This window comes from Leptodactylus fuscus, chromosome 1 (assembly GCF_031893055.1).
Source record: "Leptodactylus fuscus isolate aLepFus1 chromosome 1, aLepFus1.hap2, whole genome shotgun sequence".
Taxonomy (NCBI): Eukaryota; Metazoa; Chordata; class Amphibia; order Anura; family Leptodactylidae; genus Leptodactylus; species Leptodactylus fuscus.
This window is the reverse complement of record NC_134265.1, coordinates 261,073,848-261,099,547: the sequence shown is the minus strand read 5'-3', so window position 1 is coordinate 261,099,547 and position 25,700 is coordinate 261,073,848. Positions and strand designations below refer to the sequence as shown.

The following is a 25,700-nucleotide window of genomic DNA, read 5'->3' as shown; positions in this document are numbered from 1 at the left end:
TTAAAAGTCACCATATTCTGACATCTAAGTTTTTTTTTTTATATTTCAGTGTACGGAGATGCATAAGGCTGAGTTCACAGAGTTTTTTGGTCAGGATTTTGAGGCGAATTCGACGGCTCCCATGGAAATCAGGTCTTTCCTCTGGGAGCCGGACAAAAAGAACAGACATGCTCATTCTTCAGACCGATTGGCCTCGCCAATCCGCCTGAAGATGCTCCTTCCTCCCAACTAAGCCCATTCATTGGGCCTAATCCAGAGCGGAGTGCGCGACTAGATGCTTGTGTACTGCACCGGCATCTAGTCGCGGCTCCCCTTTTTTTGGTCCGGAAACTGAGGCAGCCTCCGCCTCAGTTTCCAGACCAAAAAAACCCCATGTGTACTTAGCCTAAAGCTTGTTTTGGCCAGGTGTACTTTTTACCTCTGTTATCGTGAGCTATTCACCATAGACAGGTGTGGCTATTTGTCTGACAAACCAATTACCATGCTTTATCACTCACATACCATAAAACATTTCAGATTAACATTATACATAAGAAAGCAGTTTCTTGGGGTTGGGATGAATATCTAGGTTTGTTTTTCCTCTAATGTCAGGCAGACAGAATTAGGAACAAAGGTTTCTGCCATCAACAAATCTTGGCTTATGAATAGAGTTCACCCTATCCTTCCCCCCATGCATACGGATTAGCAGTACAGGTTTTTTCTTTCTGTTAAATACATTTTGCATGGGAATAATGTTATTTCCCTTAAAGACTCGTTGCTTGATTTTATTTTTGTAAATCAATATGTACGAGTAGGTTAAGAAATTTAAATATGTATTACTACAGAAAATAAATGCCTCTTCTCCCACCTATCAGCTTCTCTCCATCTGAACTAATCACTCACACTCTATTCATTGGTAAAATCCATCTTCAGTGAATACAGGTTAGCAACTTATTGAGGGAAAAGGTTACAGCTACTACATATAAGGGACTAGAAGAAGGGAGCTGCTGACAGAGGCATGAGTATACAAAGATGCTCCTGCAATTTTTGGTATTTTTTAGTCATCCCAGTGTGAGATTCACAGCTACACTGCTTACTATTGCTCTAATGTGTCATCCATGCTGTTGCTTCTAAGGATATCACAGCAGAATAAAAAATAATAAAAAAAAACCTATAGAAAGTGTGTGTGTTGGCTTTTCAGCCACAGAAAGCTTAGTGAGGTGCACCATAGGAAAGGTTGATTAGGCACACACTGTGACCAGTTTAGGGTTGAAAACAAAACAAAAACCTAAGGGAGGCTTTTTTACCTATTGCTTTCAATGTGATACGTGTGTATCACATAGAAAGCAATAGCCATTGATTTCAATGGGTAGCGCGCGTATGCGAGTTTACGTTCAGAATGAGCAGAGCGTACACTCCGTGTGAAGGCTGCCTAACTTTTTCCTTTAAAGGGAATGGAACCTCCCCCTAAATATATTTTTTCCCCCAGTTTTCTGTAAACCAGGTCAAAAACATTCAACTCATGTGCAGAACCCACCAGGAAAAAAATCTAACTTTGCATGTGCCCCATGTAGGTACTCTATTCAGGTAATGTATGGGAATACTGGGTCCTGCAGTGACCTGGTGGGTCCCAATAGCTGCTGACCTCTCAAACTAAAAGAAGAGAGTGGTAAAATGTTAAAGGAGTTTTCCCATGTCTATAGCCATATAGTGGCAAATAAGATGGCTTGAGAACATTTTTATGTTCATAGGAAAATCCTATTAAATTAGGATTCTCCTAAATGGCTGCTGCAATTTTACATGTGTTAGTGGGTCAACTCTGACCACTACCACCATATATATTATAGCTAAAATTAGCATGAATGAGGTATACACAAAAAACAATTAGGATATTAAGCACATACGCACAACGGATGAATGTAATACAAATCTCCTCACTTCAATCTGGAAGACAGACAGGTCCATTTGCATAAATGAAGCAGCTCAGGCCATTTCTTGAGGTTTGTAAATGAGAATCGGTGTGCAGCGAGTACACCTACACAGTCCTGCACACTGTGCTCAACTGCAGGATCAATCATATGTACCGCTGCCTGACAATATGAAGCTGCCAGTTGTTATTTAACCAGGCAGATCTGAAATGTTACTAAGTTCATTTCATGACTGTAACAACTAGGCTTCCTCCCTTTTGATCTCATGCTACTTAAGGCTAGCAGCTTCAAAATTCAGTTTTTGTACTGTCTGTCTAATCTGTCCGTGGCATAAGATGAAATCTAAAAAAAAATAACCCTCACACAATAGATATGTCACCAGGTTCCATGGTAGATCCTATTTAATTAGACAATCACTTTCCAAATGTGGTTCCAACCCCTGCCCCCCCAAAAAAAAATTAAAAATAAATAAATATATGCATTTGCACCATTTAAAGAGGACCTTTCATCAGATCGGGCACATGCAGTTCCATATACTGCTGGAAAGCTGACAGTGCGCTGAATTCAGCGCACTGTCGGCTTTCCCGATCTGTGCCCGGTGTAAAGCGCTATCGGTCCCGGTACCGTAGCGCTTTAGTGTCAGAAGGGCGTTTCTGACACTTAGCAAGGGATGCCCTTCTGCACAGCAGCGCCTATCGCGCTGTACAGTGTGAGCGGGGAGGAATGCCCCCTCCCTCTGCTCACACAGCTCGTCCATAGACGAGTATTATCAGGAGCGGGAGTTCCTCCCCGCTCCACAGTACAGCGCGATAGGCACTGCTGGACAGAAGGGCGTCCCTGGCTAAGTGTCAGAAACGCCCTTCTGACTGTAAAGCGCTACTTTACCGGGACCGATAGCGCTTTACACCGGGCACAGATCGGAAAAGCCGACACTGTGCTGAATTCAGCACACTGTCAGCTTTCCAGCAGTATATAAAACTGCATGTGCCCGATCTGATGAAAGGTCCTCTTTAAGTACTCCTACTGAACCTATGGCAATGTGTATAAAGCTAGCAGAGCAGGATCAAGAAAAATCCAAAAGAATGTTGGGAAAACCATTAAGGGTTCATTTCCATCAGTGACAGACAATAAGTCCAACAATGCATTGCAGAATAAGTTTCAGGTGGCTGGTGTGTTCTGATGGGATTTTCCCTTAGACTACTAGAACATATTTCTGAGAATTGCTGCTAGGAGAATAACGAAACACATTCGAGAACATGTGACAACGCAAATGCAATATTCTGCAAATATGACAAATATGTATTTCACTTCCATCGTTTTAGAACACTGAGGAAAGCCCAAGTGGTTTTTCTGTCTTGAACACTTGCTACGCAGAATTTCTGTGATACTACAGGTAAAACATACTATATTCTACAATTGATGCAACAGTCATAATATTCTTTTGAGAAAAATAAATTTACCATATCCAATGCAATAGAAAAATTGTGGAGAACAAATCTCAGCGAGTCTGTTTGACGATGAAGCATCTAATCTTTGGAATTTCTCTATAAGACATTCCTCAAGAAGGTATTTCACAAGCTCTTACAGGTCAAGCAATAGAGGACAGGTTAAAATATAGTCTCCACATAATTCAATTGAAGCAAGAGATGAAAAAAAGAAGCTGCTAAACATAGATAATAAAAGCTTCTAGAATCAATCAAAGCGATACCCAGGAGCTGCAGGATACGTTAATACAATAACACAATGCTGGAGAATTCCGCTGGGTTGGCATGGCTCCAGATATCTTCCATCTCTGACATGATATCATTTCATAGGCTCACATTTTTGTTTTATTAGGCTTGTCATAGAACAGAAGTCAACAAAATAAAAGTATAAGTTAACATGAGAATTCACTGCAAGCATTCTCACTTTGACATTTTACTACAGAAAGCATTGGGATGAGCAACACTTAAATTGCAGCATACCTTAAAGGGGTTGTCCAAGATAAATTTTGTTTCTAATCACCTATCCCCTGTGCTCTGATGCCTCGTGCACGTGACCATTGAGGCCAATCAGAGGCCTATGGCAAAGGGAACAGGACGTCATAGTCAGCGAGGACTTCTGGCACAAGAAGCAACAGGACTGGAGCACACTCAGAGGCACTGGAGCATCCGAGGAAAGGTGAGTATGTTTTGTTTTTTTCACCTTACCTGCCCTATTAAAAAAAATTATCCTGAACAAAGAACAGTTCACCTCCTCCATCAAATCCAGCTCCTTATATGAATAGCTGCACAGATTCTGGCTGTTAGTTTTGTTGTCTCTCTAATGCCAGACAGGCAGGGTCAGGCAGGAGCAGACTAGGGTGTGATTCTGAGCTCTGACATTGCCCGCCTCTGATTGGAGCTCTGAATCACAACCCTTGCTTGCTCCTGCCTGACACTGCCCACCTGACAGTACAGAGACTAATAGAGTATTAGAACAAAACTACAATGACTTCTTCAGAATGCTGAGGGCTAGAGAAAAAATGTCCAACTACTGTGGAATAATTGGAGGAGCGAATATTAAAGGAAGCTATGAACTAAAATTGATGGATGTGAGGAAAAGTCCTCTTTAATTGTGCCCTATTGTCTTGCTTATGTCGTGATTTTCCCCTCATTGACATAAAGGAGTTTTCCCACATACATGTAACTATATTTACATTTGTAGTTTTGTATATAAGTAATTGATTGTAGCATTTTAAAGGGATTCTATGATTAAAATCACATTTTTTTTCTCGATCACATGTAGGAATAGCCTTAAGAGAAGGTATTCTTCTCCTACCTTTAGATGTTTTCTCCACACTGCCGTTAGGTTGAAATCCCGGGTTTCGTCTGCATGCAAATGAGTTCTCTTGTATCACCGGGGACAGTCCCCAGAGCTCAAACAGCACTGGAGGCGTCCCCAATGCTGTGAGAGAAATCTCCAGCACTGCCTCCATCTTCTTCAGGAAAGGTCTCTATGCGTGTCTTGTTGCGGAGCTGGGTTCAAACTTCTACGGATGCGCAGTCTGCTCTGCCGTCAGGACTCGGGCAGACCCGACTGCACTTGCACACGGCCATTTTTTTTGTGGCCGCTTACCCCAGCTTACTGTGTAAGCGGCCACAAGAAAATGGCCACTTACACCAGGCGGGCATGCGCAGTCGCCTCTCCATGAGGCCCGACGGTAGAGCCGACTGGAAATGCATAGAAGCTTGAATCTAGCTCTGGAAGAAGACGGGCAGAGAGGCTGTTCTTGAAGAAGATGGAGGCGGCGCTGGAGATTTCTCTCGCAGCATTGGGGATGCCCTCAGTGCCTTTTGAGCGCTGGGGCCCGCCCCCAGTGCTGCAAGAGAACTTATTTGCATACAGACGGAAACTGGGATTTCTACTGAACGGCGGCACAGAGAAGACATCTAAAAGTAGGAGAAGAATAGCCTTTCTTAAGGCTATTCCTACGTGTGACCGAGAAAAAAATGTGATTTCAAGAATGTCTCTCACCATCTTGGTGGTAACAGTATTTTGTCTTGATCAGTTGCCAATGGATACAACCATGAATGCAGAAACTTTGTATGGTCTGGCCCTTGTCAGAAACAATTTCCTTATTGTAGACAGATTGTTGGGCAGGGACAGATGGTTACTGAAAATCTTTAAAAAAAAAACCTCTGCAAAATTTTAACTTATTTACATTTGCAAAAATGTTCAACTTGTCTAGAAATGTAAATGTGGTTATTTTCATTGCAAAACCCTTTAATGGGCAGAGAATCAACGGTATTAAAATCAAAGCACGTGTTATAGTTGTTTTATTAGTAGTTCACAGGGTTGTGGCATTCCAGTCTAAAATATTTATCATCTATGCGCTGGATAAGTGGTAAATGTTTGGTGGTATTCTGACCACTTATCTAGCAGATGGATAACATTTTTAGGATGGAATATTCTTATAATTTACTATAATCACTTGAATGGGACCCAAGCTGCAGTGACACGGTTGAGCCACCACACAGATGTCTTTTTCTGGCTCCTTTCATTGTGTATTATATCTGGATAGATTAATGCAGCGTTTAAAAATAAATAAAGAAATAAATAAATAAAAATAAGAGCATAATCTGGAAATAATAGCTAAACTAGAATAAGTCCTCCAAAAGGAAGAGGTTCCCATCCACAGACTGTTATTGTAACCTATCATTGCAGAGCAGGGTACTAACTGTCTGTGTGAGAGGTCTAAATGTGGGTCAGGCTGGGTTCACATCTGCGCCCGGTCTCCACCTGGGAATTCCACTCCCCATTCTGCTTTAAAAATGCAGAGAGAAACCCTTTTTGATAATCTATGGGGTCCGCAGGTTTCCAAAGGTAACCGCTTTTTTAAGAGCATTAGGTTTCCGTTCAGGACCAAATGCAGGTGTGAACCTAGCGTCAGAAGTGTCTCATTGATAGCAGGGCATACATGGTCTAATAATTCCCTGTACCATCTCTTCCAAATGAGACACATTGCCACTTCTGACTAAAAGAGAACTAAAAAGAAACAAACCAGCAAGTGAAAAAAACCAGGAGCAAAAGGCACTATGTAAATTCAGTCAATTAGTTACACATCACTAGCTTTTCAGCACATCATCCACATTTTACTAAATTATTAAATGGAACGGGTAGGTACTTAACTCTAATGAAGCATTAGTAGACTGGAGATACAGACAGTAAAAATGTTAAATACTGCTGCACTGCCAGGTTATGAGCAAAGACATAGAAGTAATAAGAGTGTAAGACTTAATTCACCATATGCAACTCTCAGGTGACTAAACTGCTTCTTAATTAAACCTGTTACTTATCAGGATATGGTAGTATGCAGCCAGTGTTTGTACATAAGCTACTCTAAATAGGGGCCACACGGTGGCTCAGTGGTTAGCACTGCAGCCTTGCAGCGCTGGAGTCCTGGTGTTCAAATCCCGCCAAGGACATTAAACCATCTGCAAGGAGTTTGTATGTTCTCCCCGTGTTTGCGTGGATTTCCATCCCATATTCCAAAAAGACATACTGATAGGGAAAAAAAAAAAGTACATTGTGAGCTCTATGTGGGGCTCACAATCTATATAAAAAAATAAAATAAAAAAATAAGCTACTCTAAATAGGACCTCTCATGTCTTCATATCACTATAGGGTACTGAATTCAGCACGCATTTAGTTTTGTGCCTGCCCCAGTTCCAGAGATATCAGTGCCGTTCATTTGGGATACCGATGTCACTGCACTGACAGAGGGACAGACTTCACAATTCAGTGTCATCCCTATGGATGAAGAACAACTCCTTCAAAGAACAAGACTATAGAAGTGTGCCTTCAATGGATCATTCCTAACTGCCCAGTGATGACATTGTAGTGATATGAGTAGCTAAAATTAACAGCACCAATATTTCTGGAACTGGGGCAGATACCTGCAAAATTGAACATGCGCTGAATTCAGATTACTGTCAGCTTTGCAACGGTATATAACATGCCGTATCTTAGGCTAGAGTCACATCTGTGTAAGAGTCTCCATTGTAGAAAGAAAAGTCCGCACAGAGAACTTTCACTCTGCCAGTATCAGTAGAAAAATGGCAGACCCTATTATAGTCTGTGGGGTCTAGAGTAAGTGTAATGTTTTGTCCCCAGTGGACCCAAGCAACAGAGACCTGTGCGCAAATATGAACCTAGCCTTAGAGAACATGAAAGGTCCTCTTTAAGACGTTGGTGTAGTTGTTTCCTACTGTACATTATTACACATTATTTTATACAAAATTGCTGTTATTTTCCAGGATATACTGTAAAATCGGCCAATGTGTGAAACAAGTGCCCCTCAAACAACTCACGCATACATTTAAAAAAATAAAGATTTTTTTTTTTTTGCTAAAAACCATTCCATATATAAGGTATTGACCACGGATATTGAAAAGCAAAGCAAAGGTTGTGTAATGAAAGGTCACTGACTTTATTGTCTATGGTAAAATACCTAGCACTGTCAATTGCTATGGTAACTAGCAATTTGTAGAAACAAGCAGTGACTGCGAGGGAGATAAAATCAGTTTAGACTAGTTCTCAAAAAGACCTTTGACCTTTGAGGAATGGCTAAGCATGTAAAGGTTATGCAGTGTTTGATCAATATGGAGGACACTTCCCCTGGCCAAGAGCAGTGTCAAAGCGAGCACTGAGACTGTAAGGTACTTGTCAACGCACTCAATTCTGGTTTGTCTCTAAGCCAAGATCCCTGGAATGGCACTGCCCCAATGTATGAAACATTACCCATCACATGTCAAACAAATGATGTGCCATCCCTTCCTCAGAGCTACTTTGTCTGTGCTGCGGGAATTCACTTAAGGTTTGTGGCATGCTGAGAAATGTAGTTTTAGCATAAAGAAAGTAAGGGATACATGTTCACAAAACTGACAAACCAGTGTGAAAATGATGAAAATTAATTCTATTTTCTGAAACATCATAAAAGCCATATAAAGAAGAGGGAGGGATTTTCTACCCCAGGACCTATAGAACTGTATTGTATTCTACTCTAGTGTATTCTTAGCAGATGAAAATGTCTCAGTAGTTGACACCTTTTTTTAATGGCTAACAAAAAATGATGACATACTGTGAGCTTTCGGAATAACTTGATGCCTTCATCAGGCTGGTATAACACAATAACTGAAGGCAATCACACACACCGATCTTTTTTGTTTCTGAAATTTCCTCTTAAAACCAAGATCATCAGATCATTGATGATATTGTGATTTAATATATAATAATATAATTTATAATTGAAATCATAATATCATCAATGATATGAAGATCTTGGTTTTAAGAGGAAATTTCTGATACAAAAAAGATCGGCGTGTGTGAATACAAGCTAATGACGACCTTTGACACACTGGAAGGGGGGTGAAACCAGTCACAGGGTTTTATGTCGTTTTACAACAAGTAGACACCGAGTCACTGATCTAGGTAATCATGAAACTCGGAGACCCTTCCCGTGAACGGACATTTCTTTGGACTTATGGGTTTATTTGTGTGTACTGTTTTCTATCAATTGTGCATCAAACACTATACTCCAGTATAAACGTGCTTGTCTTCAGATATTGTGTTATAACAGCCTGATGAAGGAACCGAGTTATTCTGAAAGCTCACAATATGTCATCATATTTTGTTAGCCATTAAAAAAGGTATCAACTACTGAGAACTCCCATTATTTATATTTCATATCCTCCGGCTAATACGGTACAAAAATAAATTCTTCTTATGAAAATGTCTAGAAGAAAAAAAAAAGTGGTGGTGAGGAGAAAGTTCTAAAACTTTGTAATATATGTATGCATAATAACCCCCCCCCCCAAAAAAAAAAAAAAAAAAAAAGATAAAAAAAAAGGGCCCATACTGTTGTGTGCATTCAGCACAGTAGAGATCTGGTTGTATCAGAGCTCAATGCATCAGAATTCACTGTATAGTACAGTGCGTCATTGGGCAGTGAAATGATTCTTCCAAATAGGTTGAACCTAACTGCACCCTCTGGCTGTGTAGTGGACAATATTTTTTTTCCCGTGGCTTGAAGTACAACATTTTCATGCTACAGTATGACATCATGTAATCATGCTGGGCAATAATGTCTCCTATAAGAGGGTTTTCGCACTTCTTTTTAGGTCTTCCATCTGAACGTCTATTTCGGTTTGCTTCAGCTACCTGTCCATGCAGAGTGTGCACGGCAGCCTGGGCTTTACCTGAAAGCGAGCATCGCAAAACTTGGTGTACATCTACGAAAAGTGGAACCGGTGTGAGCTGAGCACAACTTATATGAACAGGAAGACTGCTATGTGTTGAGCAGAGTTGTTTCTCTCACACTGTTAGGAGGCTGCTGAACTGTACCACTAAACTATCAGGAAACTGCTGCAAGTGGTGCTGCTACATTCGAGAAACTACCGTAAACTTCTGACGTGTCTGAGTACCTGCTGTTACCCACTATTGTGCTGAATATCTACCTCAATGAAGTACTGGTGATAATTAGGCATGTGAATGTGTGCATTTTATTTGCTCAACCTTAGCATACTCGGGTAGGCTAATGTATGAAGGAAGACATTTTTATATGCCCATTATTTTAAGGCACAATGACAAAAGGAAAGTACTTACTCAGTTACAACCGCACAATGGCACAGGGTATAAAACAGACAGAGACACTGTGTGCCACTGTATAGTCTCTACGTATATGGCTTTGTCATGTGTAAGAAGCCTAAAGTAATGTACGGTACTAAAGACAACATGAATCACTTAGGCTCATTAAAAACAAACAAACAAAAAAAAACTTTAGTTAATGTATATCAGCCAGTAAAGGGGTTATGCTATGAAAAATAAAGCTTTGTTACTAATATTTTATTACAGATTCCCAGTGACTACATTTGCAGAGTGTAATGGGGTCACAGAAGTCACTGCTGCTCTGGCTCTCTTTTATGTATACTTGCCACGGCATAAAAAGGGGGTGCATCACACCTCAAAAGGGGCAGAGCTTTGGTAAAAAGGGGCCGCACAGACATTTTTACTGCATGGTGTGTACACTGGGATTCCCGCATCATTGCCTGCAAAAGTTTACAATGCTGTGACGTCACCGATTTCACTCTACTGCTGCTTCAGGTCTTCAGAGTATAGTGGAGTTGGTCATATGATCAAGAGACAGAGTGTCAGCAAGGGAGGCAGAGGAACAAGACTACTGGCCTCCCCTGTTGTGCTCTGTAAAAGTGATCATTGGGGCTTTGGAGAACCTGCTTATAAGCACCAGGAATACACTGGTAAGTTTCCATACATAACCCCTTTACCAGTTAATTTGAAGAGTCACTGTACATAGTGCATAGGCATTTCTTTGCAAAAGCTTTATCCATTCCCTTACTTTGGAAACTAATCTGAGAAAACAAAACATGCAACAACAAAGAACTGTGATACAAGCCTTCAGATTTCACCTACAAAAATGCTTTAAAAGACATGATGGTTTTCAATTTAAGAATTGTTCAACTGTACTTTCTGTGTAAGGCCTATTAGTGTCACAGACTGTACTAGTTTTAAAAACACCAGGCACACAACTGAGTGTGCATCCGCCAAGTGTGCAGTGGAATGTAATTGGATGTCATTCCAAGTGTCACCCAAACTCAGCCCCACATCGGGTGCACACAGGGTCGTGTGCATGGAGCTTAATAATCTTGGCTGAACTACAGTGTTAGAATTTAAACTTTGGTAACATTTTAATTCAATTAATAAGTAGGACCAATGGGTTGATTTTGGTGAAAGCATTACACACTTTTTTTTTACCATTTTAAAACAAGATCCATTTTCTCCTTTTTCCTTTTCCATTTGTAAAGCTTAACATTTTATTCTGTATATGGTTAAGTGACTTGCCATCTTGACCACACTGCTGCTCTGGAAATAGAAGTTTAGAGATAGGTTTGAGTGTAGCCACAAGAACGTAGGAAACTAGTGTTTAGAGATAACTCACTGACTTCTATGGGAAAGTGCTCAGAGCATACTCTGTGACATAGGCTCCATGTATGCAACATTTTGCTCTTTCAGTGTGCTAGCTGTGTTTTTCACAGACCCATTCATCTCTATAGCCTCATACAGACAAGCATGTATTATGCAGTGGCGCATGTATGGCGCAGTGTATGAGTTATTGAACCAGGACCGAAGAGAGACTTTTGTGATGGTCGAGTCCCTTTAAATAGAGATTTAGCAGAATTAACAAGAACTTCTGCATTTAGTGAAACTGTAGCATCAGGATATCTCATCACAGAAAATAATGAAAACCAATAAAAAAATAATTGGAAAAACATATATAATCACATTGCCTGATTTGCCACATCACAGCCACCAAGAGACTCCATTGACTATAGTATGTTCCATCAGTCTTCTGACTGTTATTCATTGTAAAACAACTGAAGTTAAGAGATATTTTGAAAAACATTGTGCTATTAAGAAATAGAGGTGGCAGAGAACAGGCGGCCTGACAATCATGGCTGCAACATCTTAAAGGGGCTGGTAAAGGCAAAAAATGAATAACTTTGGTAGAGGTTAAACACCCGTACACTGTGCTGTGGCCTGACTGGAGTTGTTGTTGCTCATTTGTTCCCTTTTATTTGAATAGGATAGCTGTACAAAATTTTGCTTCTGGCTCCGTACACAATGCTCAAAACCGCTCACTGGTGAAGAGATTGGATGTCAGACCCCCACTATTTCAAATTAATGACCTATACTAAAGATAGGTAGTTCAATTTAAAGAGGTCCTCTCATGTTCTCCTGAATGTGCGGGTTTTGTATATAGCTAGAAAGCCAACAGAGCGCTAGACTCTAAGGCCTGCCTTTCTGACAGAGGGGAGATAGCGGTGCTGAAATTAACAGCACCAATATCTCCAGCACAAGGGTACATACTGGAAATGCAGACAGTGCACAGAATTCAGCACACTGTCTGCTTTTTTAGCTGTATATAAAACTGCACATTCACTTAAGGCCCTGTTCACATCTGCGTTCGGGTTTCCATTCGGGAACCCCATGATTATTATGCTCTCCACATTTACATTTATTATGCTCTCCCCTATACGCATAAAAAAGCGGTTAACTAAGGAAACCTGCGGACCCCATAGACTATAATGGGATCCGTTTAGTTTCTGCCCAAAACATTGGGAGCGAAAAGTGCTGCTTACAGGTCTTTTCTCTCCGCATTTTTAGTGCTGAAACTACATGGACCCCATTAAAGTGTATGGGGTCCCCGGGCTTCCTTAGGTGACCACTTCTTTAAGCGTGTAGGCTTCCGTTCAGGGGTTCCCCATGCGGAGTCCCAGAATGGAAACCTGAATGCAGATGTGAACCAGGCCTAAGTTTTGGACAACTCAAGTGATCACACTATACTATAAAAATAGAAAAGCTTTATTCGATTAACCAGGCACTCAAGAACACAATGTATTTATGTGGATACAGCAAAAATATAGATTGGATTTAGATTTCTCTGTTCTTCATTCACTTAATGAAATAAACTAACATTTCTATCCCTCCTGGCTGTTTACAGTGCTGCATTTGTATCAATAAAAGATCCAGCTTTCCTACAAAATAAACAAAAAGCAACATAAAAACACACAAGCAAAAAGTCAGACAGACAATAGTTTTTACCACTATTACACAAGTGCTTTTCTGTCAATCTAGTTTACCTCAATACGATTAGATCTACTACATTTTTAATTTGGCCTTTGTTCTGGTCATACCTATTACATTAATATCCATATTGTTTCTGACAAATTTGTTAAATAAGGCAACAATTGTAACAATGAACAAGGTTACCAAAGTTATTTTATACCTTCCAGATGGTTCACTGCATTCTGTATGGACACATTTCAGAGTTTTTAGGTTCCACTTTTAATGTTTGCTGGCAAGAATTGTAACAGATAATGTATTAGGTCATCCAAATAAAGACAAACCAGAAACTTTCACACAAATTTGGGCGGATAAAATCCTAGCAGAGTTCGGACTGGATGGCATATCTGAGACAGCAATTACACAATCACAACATTTTTGTGGTCTGTCAATGTTTTGTAGTTTCGGAATCTAATCTCAGTGATGTCATGGCGACTATCATGTGTTTGCGCTTTCCCAGTTACGCACCAGTTTTTGTTTTTAACATCCTGGAAAAAGTTAAGACATAAACGTTCCAGATGGCATTCCCAGATATGGTTTGGTAAAATCAATTCAGCACAGTTTAATTTTGTAACGCAATCTGTTCACTGTGCTTATTGAGCCAGCGCCCTGCTAGAGCTGCAACTTTGTGAGCGTAACAGCCCTTGAAAAGTTTCAGAAGCCTTTACTTGTACACTCTCAATTTATAGTCACCATTACCCTTATTCACAGGGCGTAGGACACACCTACTCACTTGCTGTAGTTATTGAAAATTCGGTGACTATCAAGAAGTGTCTTAGAAATCAATAAGATTAAAGGCCTGAAAGAATTATCTAATTGATTTCTATGGGCAGCACTTACCCTTTCTAGATTGTAAGCTCTTGCGAGCAGGGCCCTCAGTCCCATTGTGTGAAATGACTTTCTTTGTAATGCATCTTTCTGTCTGAATTTAAACCCTACAAATTGTACAGCGCTGCGGAATATGTTTGCGCTAAATAAATAAAATTTATTATTATTATTTCTATTAATTGCTTACATCATTATTTATATCATAGGTTGCTTTCTGCAGTTTAATCCATGAGCTTCTGGTTAAGGCTAGGTTCATATCTGTGCTTGATCACCTCTCAGGGTTTCCGTCCCCCATTCCGTTTGAAAAATGTGGAGAGCATAATCCGCTCATTGACAGGTTTCATTTAAAGGGGTATTTAAGCGTATTTTTGTAAATTTATTTGTATAGTTTTCACAAGTTTTTTTCTTTTTTTAAAAGATAGGAGGGGGAGCATTACATACCTGGGCCCCTGTCACTTCGACCATTATCATGGTGGCTTATATTTATCAGAGTCTTGATATCAAGCAGTAAAACATTAGATCTATCATGTAATTTTGCTGTCGACTTCCATTACTCGGATTACTTTGACTCTAAGAATCAACTGCATAAGTGTAGGAGGTTCTGTGAGCCATTACAAAATTCCTATACATGTGCTAGCGGCATTGGGCTCTATTCAGATCACATTTTTTCTTTTCTTTTTTTTTTTTTTTTTTTTTAAAACATCTGCTTAATGGATGCAGAAAACAGGTACAGAAGACAGACGCAAGCCAACCGTTTACATAGACATCGATATATATTTTTTAAAAAAAAGGTATTGTAGTCTATTGGACTTGCAAGCAAATGACTGCAGGGGCTAATATAATCGTAAAAAAAACAAAACAAAAAACAAAACAAAGAAATTTTAAAAAAAGCTAAAAATTCAAATCATCCTCCCCTCTTTAGAATACGTATAAGAATAAAATATTACTGTGAAACACATACATATTAGACATCCCTGTGTCCAAAAATGCCCAGTCTACAAACTTTTTCCTGTATGGTAAACGCCGTAGTGGAGAAAAAAAAGAAAAAAAAAAATCAAAAGTGCCATTTTTCACTGCTTCACTTCTGCTAAAAATTTGAATGAGGCTAAGGTCCCATGTTGCGGAAAATCAGCCTTTTTTGTTGCAGATTTTGCTGCATGTTTTTGAGACAAAGTCAGAAGTGATTAAGCAGAAAGGAAACATACAAGAGCTTCCTGTATATTTCCCATTCCTTTTGTAGCCATTTTTGGCTTTGGCTCAAAAAAACGCAACAAAATCTTCAACAAAAAAAAAAGAAGCCGTGTTTCCGCAGCGTGGGGCCTCACCCTAAAAAGAGACAAAGCAATAGACATTCCCCAAAATGGTATAACTAAAAAGTGAAGGGAAGCACTGCATTGTCTCCAGCCATGGTGCTAGTGTCAGAGGGTATTGAGAGAGGCCCCTTCCATAAGCACACAGCTTATGTTTCTCTATGCCTATGCTAATCCACTCTCTGGGATAGGTATGATGTACATGCATATTATGAGAGTACTCCAGTATAAATACTGTACTTTAAAAACATCTATAGAATACGTCCTTTCCTTACCAGAGATACACTAAAGACACTTATTGTCTCTCTGATTCATTCTCGCCTTGACTTCTGTAACTCCTTACTAATCGGTCTTCCCCTCACTAAACTCTCCCCTCTACAATCTATTCTGAATGTATTGGCCAGGCTCATCTATCAGGCTAGACGCTACAGCGATGCCTCGGGTCTGTGCCAGTCACTACACTGGCTGCCTATTCAATATAGAATCAAATATAAAGTCATCACTCTCATCCACAAGGCTCTCCATAATGCTGCACCTCCCTATATTTCGTCCCTGATCTCTATCTCCCAACCAGTGTTCTCCGTTCACTTAATGACCTAACACTTACATCCTCTATTATCAGAACCTCCCACTTTCGTATACAAGACTTCTCCCGAGCTGCACCACTTCTCTGGAATGCTCTACCCCGGACAATCAGATTAACTCCCAATTTCTACAGTTTCAAACGTAAACTAAAGACACATCTTTTCAGACAGGCCTATCATAATTTCTAACGTAAACCCTTCCGTACTATAATTAGAATCCCCAAAATTTAACCCTCCTCTGTCCCCACTCCCACATTTCCCCACATGATATGATGCCATCTCAGGCTAACTTTATCTGTCCAAGCTCCATCCACATGTTAAAGGACACGAGTGGTGATGGCTCATAAAATTTTAAGTTTGTGTAATGACAGTCACCTCTATTACAAAATTGTCCGACCATTGTATAAGCAATGCCGCCCCTGCTACCTCTTGTGTCACCCCCTCTACTTCATAGATTGTAAGCTCTTGCAAGCAGAGCCCTCAGTCCCATTGTGTGAAATGACTTTCTTTGTAATGCATCTTTCTGTCTGTATTTGAACCCTACAAATTGTATAGCGCTGTGGAATATGTTGGCGCTATATAAATAAAATTTATTATTATTACTTACTTTGTTCCTGCTAGAGCGTGGCTACACAAACTTGGCCCATTCAAGCAGTAGGGAATACAGTATGTAGGATGAAAAAGTTACTGAGGAGCATAGCACAGATACTGACAACAGTACAAAATAGAACATATGATGATGTATTTTTATAATTTGCTTCATACCTTAATTAGCAGTTCGTCAGCCGGCGCCATTAGAAGCAGTAAGAAAGACAGTTGTTTTGCTTACTTGCACTAATACTCTAGTGCTTAGCTGTCAACCTAATTTGCCTCAATACAATTAGCTATTGTTTACCTTGCTGCCATATTAATATCGCATTGTTACCTGCACGTTTGGTAAATATGACAAGAGCTGTAACAAAGAGCAGTTACTTTACCAAGTTATTTTATATGTTCCAGATGGTTCGCTGTAAGCTGTTTCCTAGGACTGGCTAGACATATCTCTCATGTGGTCTGAATTGTTTGGTGAGTCTTGCTGAAAGCATTTAATGATATCATACGTAAATACAGCATGCACTCAAAGTTAATAATTTATGAGAGCTTGGGAGTATAACACTTTCCCAAAGTGCCCTCATTTGACCTCCTGCAGATTTGACCGGCAGATCAAAGAAAAAACACAGTTTTCTATAATTAGATCAAAGAAAGGCATACATTACTGTAAACTTACCAAACTGCATAGAAATCAATAAAAGTAATGGAAAGCAAGTAACTGAGTGACAGCGATTAATGACCTTTAAGTAAAAATCAATCTAGAGAGAATTTCACAGCTAGGACGCAGGGGGAGCTTTTAGCAGACTACAGTATAGATCAGGATTTTCTGTAGCGCAAATGTAATGTTGTGATGATTAGAGCAGTGTACTAGTATGTATGGTCTATGACCACAACAATACATACAGGCCAAAAGCTTCATTAGATCACAAGCTGAAGAAAACTGCTCCAAAACTGGTTATACACAGTAGGTGAATGGTAACCAAATCTAGTAACTATTAGTGGTCATATGGTATACCTCAGGCAGCCTGATCCTTTACATAATACACGGTTCTACTTATGCATTACAGTGTATTATGCATGTCTGTCAATACTGACCTAATAGGCTCTGCCTCTTGCAGGACCTAAGATAATTTTGTACATGGCAGTCCCAGAAAATAGTGTTATACCTACAGCTACTATAGCAACACTTTGGCACCCCACAATCACATCAAGTCCCCTCCACTATCCAACTATTTAGATTCCATTGTTTCTACAGACCACCACATCATTGTCACCGGGATGTAACCACTGATTCCCATTGCTCTTGAGCCTTGATATAACTGTATGTTAAATAGGATCTGTCACCCTATACAAAATGCTGAATGCCATACATCACTTGATTGACATTGAACAATTTGGGGGTTTTAATGGAAACAACATTATTGTTCAAATTTGGGCGTGACATGCTGCAGCTCAAAGACCCATTGCCAAGTACAAAGCGCTACATGACAAACCATTTCAATGCCACCGAGTCCTTGATCATTTTTTTTTTTAAAACATATTTACAATCTACTGTTCAAAAGATATGACCCCTGTAAGTTTATATGTGTGAGCTAGTTTTGATTCTCCAAGTGAGCGATAACTTTTTCTTTTCCCAGATAACTACAAAAGGTTTCGGTCCACTTGGAGAATCAGAGCGAGTTTACATATACGCTTCCATAGTCCATATCTTTTGAAAAAGGATGAAAAGATTTAGATTAAAAAAAAAAAAAAAAAAAAGCCAAACTGATCAGGGGTACAATGGCAATCAAATGGTATTTGGTATGTAGCATTTTGTACTTGGCCCTCTTTAAGCTGCAGCATGTCAAAACTGGAACAGCAATGTTTTGCGCAAAGTAGGGGTTGTGTCACTATGGACACATAACCCCTGTTCTGTGGATTGGGGGTTAAGTGTCCTCAAGTGATCAGGAAGAAAGGTGACCAAAAGGCTCCCTAAGACCTCCTTGAGAATGGAGTGCCAGTAAACCAGTGCTCCATTCACTTCTTTAGGGTTGCGGGGTCATTACAGTTCTGGCAGCCTCATAAAAAGTTATGGAGTTATGGTCATGCAAGTGCTCTGGGGCACCATTCACAAGGAGGTCTTAAAGGGGCTCTATCAGCAAAATCATGCTGATAGAGCCCCACATATGCACGAATAGCCTTTAAAAAGGCTATTCAGGCACCGTAAGTGTTATATTACACTACCCCGCACGCTGGGCGGGCATTCAGGGTGTGTCTTCTTCTTCATCCCCGCCTCTTCTTCCTCCGATGTCCTCCGGTCCCGTCCTCCTCCGGCGCTCGTGAGCGGACACGGATATAAAAAAATGGCCTGGGCGCCTGTGCAGTAGCATGTGGCTTCTACTACGGTTACTGCCCAGGCGCCCAGGCCATTTTTTTATATCAGTGTCTGCTCGCAAGTGCCGGAGGAGGACGGGACCGGAGGACATCGGAGGAAGAAGAGGCGGGGATGAAGAAGACGGCGCACCCTGAATGCCCGCCCACTTACGCATCGTAAGTAGATAACATTTTTTTTTAGGGTTTTATTTTAAAACGGGGGGTAGTTTAATATAACTTTTACAGTGCCTGAATAGCCTTTTTAAAGGCTATTCACGCATATGTGGGGCTCTATCAGCATGATTTTGCTGATAGAGCCCCTTTAAGGGAACTTTCAGCGAGGACTTCTGCCATATTATATTTTCTCCTATCAATCAAGAGAGAATATTATACTTTTGCTCTCTGATTGTCACATAGAGGGATAATGTAATACCCCTCTGAGCATAATATTAGGGGTATTCTATTGTAATGCCCCTCTGAACATAACCAGGAAGTTTTTTGGTGCTGTGACCCAGATGTATGTTTACCATTGTCGAGATCACCGCACCAAAAGAGCTGCATCAAACACTTACACAAAAAATACTTAAAGCCATCAATAAAGTTTACATTTCACCCTGTCCAAACCTAACATTTACACAATAAAATTCACCTCTCTAGCGATTTTGTTGCACACTAAAATAATAGCAATAACGATAATTACTAGAGATAAATGTATACATTGCTACAATTTTTATATGGGGATAGAAAATTTTATTCTTATATAAACCTTTATTTAACTTGCATGCACAAAATTATTTGTATTTGTCACAAAGTTACATGAATGTGGACATGGCTATTGATAACCCATTGAGAAACAAGTAATCTTCAGGTTGTCCATTTTCAAGAAATATATAGGGTTTAGGGGTTCACTTGCTTTTCATGTGTTTAATCCCTACATTTTATATGATAAGACTTTTTTTTAACGTTTCCAGCTTCAAAGATTGTCAGGATTGTTCCTTTCAGTTCTGGTAATTTTCTGAAGACACGTACATGCAGATGTAGACCTTAGTGATATGCATAAACTCTGCACATGTTGAACTCTTATTTTAGGAGGTTTGGTGCAGATAACTTTTTGTTTGGTTTCCACTTTTAGCAACTAATTTTTAATGTTGCAATTTAGGTTTTCATTGTCCATCTCATAACTGTGAAAACTGTCCTGGCAGTGAAAGTTAAATAAGGTTTTAAAGACAACCTACTTCAACCCCAAGCAGAGTAAACTGTCACCACTGTCACAGTTGTTTTTAACCGTACCTACAAAAGTGACACACATAACAATGATATGATGTATATTACTGTAATGTGTTCTGTAGCTTGGTGCTGACAGCTAATGTTCTATCTGGATTGACCTTCAATTTCCTCTTGGTGGATGTCTGACTTTCAAAAAGTCCCACAGATTAACTGTTTGTAGGGTCTGTACATTATTATGTTGTCGTGATCCAAGTGACTACTAAGGCCCATTCACAGGCTTCAGTGGTCACTAATGTTATTCAGTTGGCCGTGAGAGGTTCAAAGAGAGCGGGGGCACCAGAGCCCTGGGGGGAGGTGAGTATCACGGTTTGTTATTTTCATTCACCTTCCTTAGGTCTCTACTTATACTCTAGGATCTGTTGAGACCCTAGAGTATAATATCAACAGTTCCAAATTAGCCATGTTTCATCTAAAAGAAACCATTGGGGGAGGTTCACCTGACAAATACTTACCTCCAGTAGACTCCCATGACCCACCATAGTAATCAACTGTTTTGGCATATTCTGATACAGTTGATATGGGAATGGATTATAATGGGGGGAAAATGGAAAGTTGATTGCTGTTGGGGCCCAGGCATTCACCCATTTCACACATATTATAATTTGCCCCGGTTGAGACTTTGGATGCTTTGCACTTCGCACTCATTGCATTCATAATGACTGGGCAGATCCTGTTTATCCATTGCATTGCTTGTAACTTTAGGTAGTGGCCCATCTGTAATAGCTGTACCCACTAAGTGTTTTCAATGCTATATATCTACTTTATATACATATACACACAGAAAAGCACTTGTGGTACTTTTGTTAATATGAGTTTGTCTTATTGTCGTTTTATAATGTCATTACTAAAAGGATCGCTGCATTTGTAGAGATCTTCTGTATTTCATTTCATACAAGAGAGCTCCATGGCTTTAAAGTATAATAATAAAACTGGCTCTATAACAATGGAAATAAGAGAATACAAGATGCTATTTTTACTGTAAGCTTTCCCAAAGCTGCTGGCAAGAAAATGATGATTTCTTTCAACACATAGAGTTTAAAACTGTGGCAAAAATCCGACTTGTAAAGAAGATGAGGCAGACGGCTGTTGTACCCGATACTTCAGGCTCATGTAAATTGGCACTATGGTTGCCGAGTTGTAGCTTTATAGCCAACATTTTCTATACCTCAAGCCAAACACACTCCTTGTCCGATGGCCAGATACATTTCTGTCTGCTTATGGTAGAAATGTAAAAGACAAGGTGCTCCAAGATTGAACACGAATGCTTTCACAAAATGAACTGGACAAACTGTCCTACTGTCTAATTCTGAACTGGTATAGAAATATCAGAACAGGTTACATGCATTTGAAGTACATTGCATTTCAGGGGTAAAATATGGTAAGATATATGAATTAAGTGTTCCAATTAATCATTTAGATTTCTCATAACTCCATGGTGGGTGGTTTAATATTATAGAAAAGCATGAATCAAAGTCGTTAAATCCTGCATATATTATACACAAATGCAAATACAAGAATACTTTGCCCTGCAGGAGGGGTCCATGGTCGCCTCTGTAGGGAGAGGGAGAGCTAGTCCCATTGCCCAGTTTATACTGCTTATTTGACAACGGGCTGAAGTACCTATCTGCTGAATGCATAATGGATTAACACCAGAGGTCGCCAGGGGAGATTTTCTGGTCGACTATGTTTTGTCTGGAGCAATCTACTCTATTGTACACTACAGGATAAATGGGCAAATATCTTAAATGAAGTCTGGTGCTGAATGTCTAGATCTCTGGATTTTACAAGATACCAATGCATCAGCAATATCGCATTATCATGGTTAATACAACTTCTAATGAATTGACTTACCAATATTAGGATGCTTCAGTAAACGACAGATCCTTGCTTCACGTTCCAATTTCTGATGATCTGTTTAGAAAAAATAATAAATAAATATTATACCTGTAAATCAATAGCTGAAACCCCTAGGGTATTTTAAAATTTAAGCATATAACATATATAATAGCATATATAATAGCATATATAATAGCATAGCATATAAAATAAAGATATAACCATATCTAAATTATTCATAAATTCAGAACACTCCAATTTTTATACTTTTTTTTTTTAATGGAGTTGTGTATGTGTTTATGCAATTGTATTAACTTTTAGTCAATTCACAAAAGAAGGTTTTATTAAAATAATTTTGCTCCAATATAATTAAATTGCAGAATTAATAAAATAAGTCATCTTGACCTTATGTTTTTCTGAGTTACAGTACAGCAACAACACTACATATTACAACCATTGTGATAACCGCTATCCAATGAGTTCTATAAAGGGGTTACTAAGGTCTGTGTTAGAAGCATGAAGGCAACTGTAGAAATGTTGTCTAATTCTATTAGAAATACGTCTGCATAGTATCTAGTAGTAGCACAATTTAACATAGGCTACTGTATACTACAGGGTAAGAGCTAGATAATCGGGCACAATTTATAGGGTCCAGGGAAGTACTAATGGTCTCTAATAAAAGTTAGAATAGATGAAGTTTAGACAGATTTAGATAAAATTGACTAATCTGAGACAAGTGTAGGTTTGAGTCAACTACGGTAAACTGTCAGGCCTTCCTAAAATCAAGAGTCTCTTTTCTAGCTACAGTGGTCCCTTGACGTTCGCGGGTCCAACCTTCATGGAAGGGCTATACTACGGATTTTAATATTATTGGAAGGATACTCCGTTGTTTTTTTTAAACACCACGGGTACCCATTCATATACTGTACTGTACGTAGACTATTTTGAACATGAACAGTATTGCAGGACATCCCCTAACATGCGATTAAACACCGCCTCTCCACTTCGCAGAAATTTGACTTTCGCGGGCGGCCTTGGAACGTATCCCCCGCGGAAGTCAAGGGACCACTGTAGTTCACCTTTACAGAAACCAAAGTGATGTTGCCTTTAATGCAAAGTAAATACTGCAATGTCAGAGTGTCATTGGTTTCCATAGGTATTTGGCAAACTGCCATGTCTTACATCTATATAACATAGTTGTCAAATCTGTGGGACAACTGCTAGCTCCTGCCTCCTATGTTACAACAGATCTTGTCAGTGGTCGGATACAGAATAGTAATCTAATATAGGGGGATGCTGACGTTTTATTTGTAACAGTTTGGCTTATGAATTAATATGTACATAATATGGGCACATATGGACATTGTGTTGTAAAGCAGCACAAGAACACAGACATATAGTATTTGATGTAATTCATGGCACATTATGCAGCCATTATTTCAAGGACACAATCTTTTCAGTACTGAGCAAACTAGACATCCAAGCACAACATAAGAACATTACCTTTGACAAGGAAACAATGCGTTACTAACATGATAGTTGAAGTGGTTCTCCTTCACATCTTATACACATTGCACTTTACAGGTCTGCATCTTAGCTATAATCTTAAAATTGCTACTTGTTCTGAACCATCCAGCAATAATGACATGGTGCCATAGGATACAGTATATTCATGCAGTATATCAAGATTCTTATCAAGTCCTAAATGGGTAAATCACATACTACTTATCCTTTCAGCCCCACTATAACGCATGAAAAATTAAAAATTAAATAAATAAATTATATTGTGTATTGATATGTCCACGAGACGCTATAAGTAGCAAGCAAACTAAAATTAAGATAGATAAAAGGCCCATTAACAAATACAGTATTATTCTCATGAACTATCGAGCAGGGGCCCGACTGTAGATCCATTTTACCTGGATGGTATACTGTATGGCATAGATAGTAAAATCTCTGAGACAAACACCTAAAACACACAGTGATCTACTAGAGGGTTGGTTGTCTACTAATATACAGGGGTATAGAGGGGTGTCTACATACTAACTCCATAAAGGTAGCAAAGGAACAGTAAACCTACAAATAGAACTAAACACAAAATAATCTTGTCCCACCGTTTGCCAGTCTACAGGGTTTTCTGTATGTTCCTGAAGAAACAATACTACAGAAATCCTGCAAAAAGCAAAGGGGTTATTCTGCAGCTGGAGATCTCCTGAGTGGTGGGGCTACACGAGAAGGTGATCCTACTGCAGATAGGCACAGCAGGAAGGGCTTTTTCTGCCGCCAGTTGTCTTATAACTAGACAGGGGAGTGAAGAAATTGAAGTGGGACATGGCTAAGCTCCCAAGACACAACGACCGATTTATACTCATGGAGGAGCAACTGGGGTATTTTTTCATTTGCTATGTTAAAGAGGTTGTCTACTTTCTAATCTGTTGTAGTGCCATATTTTTATTCATTCATACCTATCCTGCTCTGTGTGGTCTTACTTGTTTGATGAAAAGTGCTGTAAACTTGGCACATCCATTTGTATCAGAGACTACAGATATGAGAATTCACTGCATTCACAGCCCTGTCTGTGCTCACTCAAGAGATTCTAAGCACATCCATTGGTTAAGTGAGCAGAACAACACCATTGTCCTCCTCGCAGTCATTCACAGCAATAGATAAGAGTGTGCATAGCATAACAGGGTGCTACTGTGCCGGATTGCCCAGCACATACGTTAAATTGCTATTTGCAATTGCTATTAGTATACAGAAGCAAATTTTCTACAATATTAATCTATACTGCTGGAGATAAAAAAAAAATCCATTAAGAGAATTCCTATGGAAGAAGCAAGTGTATAATGGTGTTTACAGACTACAGAGACAGGATGATTGTATTACATAACAGCTCCTGTAGTTAATCTACATTATTTCCACAAGGTTTATTAAAGGTCAGTATGCAAAATGCTGTAGCTTTATGTAAAAAAAAAGGGGAAGGATTTGGTTAAAGGCTACAGGCTAGAATTTGAAGAGCCAGTAATCCCTTTTGTGAATGAAATGTTATGAATGAATTGTTCTAATCGCCATCTGCTATGTGACGTGATAAAAATAAAACTATGACAGATTGCACAGATCAGACTCTTCCACACAACTGCACTGAACTTCTGACCAAAGGACATTATGAGTCACCTTAGAAACCCTCCATACTGTGATGCCGGCCCATCTGTCAATTCATTTCTTGCATGTTCAATCTTTGATGAAAGGCCTTCACCCAAGTAAATCCCATGCAAGGGCTGTGCGCTGTTTGGTATTCCATTAATTGAGGTATTGTAGCAGGCTCTACCTGCTCAGGAGGCTGAGGGCCTTTGGAGTGGCACTTCTTAGGGCCATTTTCAACTCTGTAGTAGCATCGGCCATCTTCTTCAGAGTGGCCTGTTGGGGGAGTAACATACCAGCCAGGTATAGAAATAGACTCGACAGGCTGATTAGAAGGGTCAGCTCTGTCCTGGGGAGTCTCCTGGACCCAGTGCAGGTTGTGGGTGACAGAAGGACACTGTACATGGTGAGCTCCATGCTGGAGAATAACTCCCATCCCATGTATGAGACCGTGACAGCACTGGGCAGTGACCGACTGCTTAACCCACAGTGTGAAAAGAAACGCTATTGGAGATCCTTCCTCTCAACCACGGTCCGGCTGAATAATCAAGAACAGGCTAAGCGAAGATCACTCCGCACAGAGAACTAAATGAAGTCTTTCTTTTTAGTTGCTGTGGCTCCTAGTATTTTTTCTATCTGCTGTTCTGAGCTTGTATTTGTTTTTTTCTTGTAATATCACTGTATTATCTACGCTGCTGTAACAC

At 39.7% G+C, this 25,700-nt stretch overlaps 1 protein-coding gene across 36 annotated transcripts in view; it reads right to left on the bottom strand.

Moving 5' to 3' along the window:
- CAMK2D (calcium/calmodulin dependent protein kinase II delta) overlaps positions 1 to 25,700 on the bottom strand; it is a 191,630-nt gene that overhangs the window by 108,549 nt on the left and 57,381 nt on the right. For all 36 annotated transcript variants that reach the window (XM_075286413.1, XM_075286447.1, XM_075286430.1 and 33 more), the window contains exon 3: positions 21,871 to 21,930. In XM_075286413.1, coding sequence (XP_075142514.1) covers positions 21,871 to 21,930 — 60 coding nt within the window. The remainder of the gene's footprint in view (positions 1 to 21,870; positions 21,931 to 25,700) is intronic.